This window comes from Scylla paramamosain, chromosome 8, assembly GCF_035594125.1.
Source record: "Scylla paramamosain isolate STU-SP2022 chromosome 8, ASM3559412v1, whole genome shotgun sequence".
Lineage (NCBI taxonomy): Eukaryota > Metazoa > Arthropoda > Malacostraca > Decapoda > Portunidae > Scylla > Scylla paramamosain.
The window spans coordinates 27,754,540-27,762,039 of NC_087158.1; the positions used below are offsets into that span (position 1 = coordinate 27,754,540).

General features: G+C 48.9%; 1 protein-coding gene across 1 annotated transcript in view; it reads right to left on the minus strand.

The window, feature by feature from the left end:
* The window catches only part of LOC135103085 (cadherin-related tumor suppressor-like), a 76,702-nt gene that overhangs the window by 43,551 nt on the left and 25,651 nt on the right, over nucleotides 1-7,500 (minus strand). Inside the window, 2 exon segments of the mRNA XM_064009069.1 lie at nucleotides 4,009-4,196; nucleotides 5,307-5,508. Of these exon segments, the coding sequence (XP_063865139.1) occupies nucleotides 4,009-4,196; nucleotides 5,307-5,508 (390 nt within the window).

The following is a 7,500-nucleotide window of genomic DNA, read 5'->3' on the forward strand; positions in this document are numbered from 1 at the left end:
GCGGAGGAGAGTTACCATGGTGAGAGTCTCCTTACGTAACAAAGCTTGCCAGAAAAGGTCAAGGAACTCGCTTGATTCTCTTCACATGAGTGTCGTCTTTGGAGTTTCATATGGTTGGAAATGTTATGTAGTTTCAAGGCGCACTCACTCATAAGTATTTTGCATTTTCTCTCAATCATAAATAAGTCCTCTGAGACAATAATAGTCTTGAAGAAAGAGCTTAACGATTGATAGTCAAAAAAACTTGCAAAGCTTTCCTTCAAATGAGTGTTGTCTTAAGGAAATTTCATGTGTTTGGAATCTTTATGTCGATTCAAGGCGCGTATCGAAACCTTCACTCCATACAGACCCGCGCATGAGTGGTGATGAGGCACGACGGATCAGACTTGCACTAATGAGTGAAACAGTAATGCATGTAATTGTACGTGGAGTCACGGTCAATAGTTGAGTAACATACCACACCCTCTCTTAATGTTTGACGTTTTCCCTGATACAATGACAATGACAATAGAGAAAGGTTAACAACTGATAGTCAAAGAACTCGCCTGGTTTTCTTCAAGTTTCATGTGTGTGAAATGTTACGTAGATTCAAGACGCGTAACGAAACATTAACTACATTAACTTCACAGAGACCTGAGCACGAGTTGTAATGAGGCCCGACTTGCACTAATGAGTAGAACAGCAAAGTGCTCGCATGTGTAGTCACGGTCAATAGTCGAGTAACGTTTCACATTCACTCCTAATGTGTTTGGCGTTTTCCCTCAATCTTTAGCTCTCTGGTCTGCTGACGACCTAAAAAAAAAAAAAAAGAAAGAAAGAAAGAAAGAATTGACACCTGGTAGATTCCTGGCAGATCAGAGGACTTGAGAGTGAGAAAAAGCGGAAAACACTGGGAACAAATGTGGCAGTTAACCCGATCTGACTCCCTGCACACCAACCTCAGCCAACGACACCGTAAGAGGGAAGCATGAAGAGACAATCACCCACACTCACGCAAGACAAATATGTACAGTTTAAACGCAAAATCACATCCACCGTTACCTGTCAGACACTCAGGTATCCACTCACACGGGTATCCACACACACATACGGGGAATGAATGCCACTTTACACAACTTTCTTTTATATACAGATCCAATCCGCATGGACAAAGATGCATGTGTGATTTGTATTTGCATTATTCTCTCCGTCATGTCATTCCTCTCTCCAGCATTCCTCTCAGAACAGGACCGGGGGCTGATCGTGAGCAGCGGAGGTCAGGAGGTGGCGGGGGTTAGGGCGAGGTGAAGGAGTGGAGATGAGAGAGGGAGAGACGAGCGGGTGAGGGACTGGAAAGACTGGGAAGATTGAGAGCTACGAGGTGAGAGAGAGAGAGAGAGAGAGAGAGAGAGAGAGAGAGAGAGAGAGAGAGAGAGAGAGAGAGAGAGAGAGAGAGAGAGAGAGAGAGAGAGAGAGAGAGAGAGAGAGATGGAATCGTGGCTCGTGGATGAACTGCTTTGTGACTCAAGAAGAAAGAAAGAAAAGGAAGAATCTGGTTCATGACAACTCGAACCACTGAGCCGAAAAGCCTTCCCCCTTCCTTCCTTCCCTCCTTCCCTCCTTCCTTCCTTCCTTCATTCTCACCTCCTTTCCTTCCTCCCTTGCAGAGTGGAGTGTGAAAAGGAAAACTTCAAGAAAAGCCGATGATCCTGACTTTAGTGGAACATAAGATTAAAACACGGAGGTTATATCCCTTGCCAGTGTGTGTGTGTGTGTGTGTGTGTGTGTGAGGAGAGGAGTTCAGGCCACGTGGTTCTGAAGGGCGGCAGTGAGAGAGAGAGAGAGAGAGAGAGAGAGAGAGAGAGAGAGAGAGAGAGAGAGAGAGAGAGAGAGAGAGAGAGAGCGCCGCCACCACACGAGGGAGGAACAAAAAGTGTGGATCAACTCATTGCGAGGCGTTTTTGTCGGCGGTGTAACTTGTGTAACAAACGCAAACTTGGCTTGACATTACTTCTCTCTGCTCGTGTCCCGCGCGTGTTTGCTGCTCGTGCCGGAGACCTGAGGCTGCGACGAGAGAGAGAGAGAGAGAGACAGAGAGAGAGAGAGAGAGAGAGAGAGAGAGAGAGAGAGAGAGAGAGAGAGAGGCCACGTTCATTAAAAACCTAACACACATTTAAGCATTTTCTCCATTCTCCGTTTTCTTTGCATTGTAGCAAGATATAATTACACCAATAAGTAGACGAATCCCAACAGCAGCTCTCTCATAAATCACTGCACTACACACACACACACACACAGCACACCTCGCGCCGGAGACTCATGCTTGCAGATAATTTTTTTTTGTCCATTTTTGTCAACGAGAATCCTTTTATATCTTCGTTACCAGCGTGATGTGCGGGGCGTGTGTTTTTGCGGCGCGGAGGTGTGGACAGGGCGGGTCTTAGGGCCGTAACTTACAGAGGAGTCCTGCACAGTGGCGGGGGAGGAGGGGAGGAGAGGAAGAGGAGATGGGGAGATGGGGAGTGGAGGAGGGGAGCACCGTGACGACACAACCTCTCCCTTGTCAACCTCCCTCCCTCCCTCCTCAGTGATCCTCAAAACACAAGAGGGAGAGGAACGCAACGCAGTCCTTTTTTTTCGTAATTCACTACAGCCGTGTACATCGGGCCGTAATTGGCTTCGTCCTTTGCAAAGAGGCGGCCAAAAAACCTGGCAGCGGCAAGGACGGCGACCGCTGCAGGAAGGGTGAGGAGCTCCACCCTTACGTGCGGCGAGGGTTCGGGCGGGCGAGGACAGGAGGCGTCTGGCAGTCATCCGTCAGGTGTATAGTTTTCGCGCCGTTTGATTAGTGGAGACGGGCGAGCCGGGGCCAGGATTTCACGGTGTTCTGTAGTCGTTGCTGCGGCGGTCGTGTTGATTGATTCGCGGCGTGGTGGTGGAGAGGGGAGTGGTGAGGAGGGGAGGGAAGGAGATAAGAGAGGCAGGGGACGCGGCAGATGAAAGAAAGGAAAGGACTGGAAATAATTAAATACCCACTAACTTCACACACACATTTTCTTATTAAAACTTTCCTAAAGACAATTTCTTACTCGACTTATACTTCCTAACAACTACCTTACTCTTCTTCAGTGGAAAACGGGAAGACACACAGCTACCCTTATCTTATCTCACGACGGAGGGGAGATGGGGAGTGACGGAATGAGAGGAAGGAAAGCAGAAAGGAAGAAAAGGAATGAAGGAGTGGAGTGGAGTGGGAGGAACGGGAAGAAGGATGAAAGACGGAAGGTGAAGGAATGAGAAAGAGGGAGGGAGGAAGAACAGGTCACTATTTCAGGAAAGAGGAAAGACGAAGAGCAAAAGGAAAGAATATGAAGAAGACAGGAAGGGAGTGGAGGAGTGGGGAGGAGGAGGAGGAGGAGGGGGAGGACGAATGGGGAGTTTGAGGAGTGACCTTCTGATCTCCACCGTCTTAGGCTTCACCCCAGCGCGGCCTGTCAGTCACTCCGGCTGTCTGTGTGTTCGTCTGTCTATCTGATATCTACGAGGAAGTCTTGAGGTTCTTGCCTTTCAATCTGCATCTGCTTATCCGCCTGTGTCTCCTCAAAGTGTCGCATTTATTACGTCTTTCTTACCGTCCACTGTACTGACTTGTCCCTTGTGAAGTGTGTAGATTGCCGGTGACACAGAGACGCGGAGGACACCTGTATACACACACACACACACACACACACACACACACACACGAGGAGGAGGAGGAGGAGGAGGAAGAAAGGGAAGATAGATATATACAATAAAACAAAATAAAACATGGAAGACAAGGGACAGAGGGACAGGACGAGGAGGAGGAGGAGGAGAAGGAAGAGATAAAAGTAAAGAGAAACAAACACTGACCTAACACAACAGAGATTAACTCGCGTAGAAAACACACGAACAATCGACAAACAACAACCTCCATCACTCGGGTATGAGAAAAGAAAAGAGGAAGAAGGAAAAAAAAAAAGACACTACAGGAACTAAGAATCTACAGACCTGCACGGTGGAGGAGAGGCGGGCGAGGGGCGGCATTGCCATATCGGAGGCTCGCACCACCAGGTTGTAGAAGCTCTGGTCCTCGCGATCCAGCGGCGCCTTGGTGGTGATGGTGCCGTTGGGGCTGATGCTGAACTGGTCCTTCTCGTCACCACCAGAGATGGTGTACTCGAGCCGCCCGTTGAGGCCTGCCGGGGAAGACGAGGGAATGAATGAGAGGAGAAAAAGATCATATTTTGAAACACTCCTGCCAGCACCTTGACTACTTTCAATTGGGTCTATTTAGCTGAGGTTCTAGTAACAGATTAACAAGATTTCTACATTATTGACTCGAGAAACACACATGAAAACCTGACTAATCATTTCCCTGTGGCGTTTGGAAATAGTTGTGCTAAGAGCAAAGCATTTTGGAATACGAACCAAAACCAGGCGAAGGTGAAAGTGAGACAAAACAGGGGCGTGATTGAAAGGGCGGCGGAGTACGAGAGTAGGGGATGACAGGAAGGTGTAAAAGGTGCACGAGGAGGGTGACAAAGGGCGTGAGTAAAACGACGACAATGTAACGTGTGAGGAACAGACAGTGAGGCGTGAGTGGCAGGGAAACTGGAATGTGTGTGCGGTGGGTGGAGGGGGAGCGACATGGAGCAGTAGGAGACTTGGGCACAAAGGGGAGACAAGGGGAGCGACGACAGGGAAACGTGACAACCTGGCTGGGGAAATATATGACTGCTTTACATTTACAAGGAACGCGCGAGCAGAGGTGTAATTAAGGTTCATTTGATCTCGTGGTGGAAAGCGACACGCGCGGAGGAAGTGGCGTGGAGGTCCAGGAAAAGCGTGAATGAAGAGGAGTAGCGGCGCTTAACGAAGATCAAAGCCTTGGCTCGCCTCGCCGCCATTGTGAGTGTAATATATTACCGCCGATGAGTCAGCAGGCGGGCCATGAGTGTGTCTGTGAGCTGACCTACATAACGCCTCCATTATGACCACGCCTTACGTAATGTGACAAGTGAAAGCAACCTAACTGTCCTAAAACACTTCATAAACTATGAGGTGGAAAAAAAAATTTCTTTCCAGAGGTTCCGTTGCAAACCAGAAAGGAAATCTTATTGTTATTATTTAAGTTTCCGCCGCGACGGGTAAGGTCAGGCTGACGTAACCCAGCTGGATCAGAACAAGTTTTCATCCCCTTCTCAAAAAAATCGCAAACTATAATTAGGTGTATCCTCAAAGGTAAGACTTGAGTCAAAATGATTTAACGTCGCCTGTGAGGGAGTGGAGACCTGACGTGCACTTACCGGAGTCCTGGTCAGTGGCCGAGACGGAGAGCACGGAGGAGCCCACGGTGATGTTCTCAAAGACCTCGTCGGAGTAACTCATGGGGTCGAAGATGGGCGCGTTGTCGTTCAGGTCCTGCACGTTGAAGTAGACGGTGACGGTGGAGGAGAGGGAGGGGCGGCCGGTGTCCTGCGCCTGTACCACCAGGATGTAGTGCTGCACCTGAGGGAGGGAAGAGAGGCATGTTAGTGACGCTGTGCTGAGGGAGGCAATGATTATAATGGTAAGACATGGGAATTCCAGAGTGGAGGATTGACTGTAGGTGCTGGTGAGGAAAGAGAGAGGTGTGATGGTGTGGTGAGGCAGGGAGTGTTTGTGTTGGTGAGAGATTGGAATTCTAGACCTTCAGTAATATTGTGGTGAAGAACTGACTGTAGGTACTGGTAAAAGAATACAAGAGTGTTAGTGATACTGATACTGTGACTAAGGGAAAACTGCGGGTACTGGTGAAGGGACAGAAGGGTGTTAGTGGCACTGTCATGAAGGAGGAACTGTAGGTACTGAAGAAAGACAAGAAGAGAACTGCAGGTGTTAGTGAAGGACAGAGGTGTTAGTAATGTTGCAGTGAAGTGGCTGTAGGTGTTGATGGAAGGCATAGAAAGGAGTTAGTGATGCTGTGATGAGGGAGAGAGTGTAAATCTTAATGAGGGAGAGTATTAGAAAGACGGGACAGCTGTACATAAGTGTTGGTGAGACTGTCAGTGTTCTTGGTGAGACTGGCAGTGTTGGTAAAGGACAGACTTAGTATCAGGACGACTGTCAGTATTGGTGAGAGACTGTCAGTGATTTTTCTTTTTACGTAAGAGGTGCACCGGCCTTGGGCAACAAAAAGAGTTAAAAAAAAAAGGCCAACGAAAGAAAAGGTCAAAAAAGATCCAAAGTAAAGGCCTGATGTAGTATTAGGACTGTCAGTACAAGTGAGAGACTGTCAACGTTAGTAAGCGACCATAAGTATTGAAGAACAGACTCATTAGTAGAACGACTGTCAGTATTAGTGAGAGGCTGCCAGTGTGGAAGGGCAGCCTCAATATTGCGTCTAGCATCAGTGTTGTTTGTCAGTGGTGAGTGATAGGAGGGTCGGGGCAGAGGGCGACGGGTGACGGCAAGCATACCCTGAAGTGTCCGGGGGCGCCTGTGCATCCTGGCTTGGGAACCGGTGTAAACAAGGGTATCTATAGAATATTAAATGGTAAGCGATGCGTGTTTTTAGTATGCTGCCCAATAAGGGGAGCGAGCCGCCAGAGGAACTGAGGATAGTGGCGGAGGTAAGCTAAGGCCGCCGCGGAATATCAATCAGAGGCAATGGAGTCTTCACAATCCACTGGAGACGCTCGCTGAGGATCAACTGACAGACCAAAACACCGCCGGAATTGTGCACTGCCTTGGAATATTCAACTAGAGAAGAAAAGACCAACCCTTCCTTCCTCCATCCCTTCCATTCCTTCCCTCCACAACTCTTTCTCTCCCCGTTCCTCTCCTCCGCTGCTGCTCCTCCACGTCACACCCCGGAGAACTAAAACAACACAAGATGAATAACAAAATGAAATAGTTAAGTACAAAACAAGGGCGGTAATTGGTACAAAGTCTAATTGCCCGACAGCTATTTATTTCCCAAGGTTGCGACACAGGACCCGCGGGGCTACACGACGCTGTGGACACCAAGACAGAGGAGCAGGAGGAGGAAGGGAAGGAGGAGGAGGAGGAGGAGGAGAAGACAGCCTGGGAGGGGCATCAGACAGAGGGCGGTGTGTTTCCTAACTTACTCAAACTACGTTAATTACCACTACCGCTGCGAGGGTGGTGTATACGGCGCGGTGAGGGGGGGGGGATAGGGACGGGGAAAAGGGAGGCGGGGGGAAGGGGGACGTGGGAGAGTTGAGGGAGGAGGGGGCAGAGAAGCGGTGCCTTGAGGGGAGAGAGATTTTTTGGGGGCGGTTCGAGGTGGGTTTAAGGTCAGCCTGTGCCCCTGTCAACTCACCGCTACTTAAAGTTTACGATTTAAATGGTAATATGGGCGATCTTAATCTTTCTTCCACTCCTCACTCGCTACTCTGCCTTTTTTTTTTCTTTTCCTTTTCTTTTTTTTTTTTTCTCCTTGTCAGCTTTCAACTCGCTTTCTTATCAACCTCACCTCACTCCTCTTGGCAGCGCCGC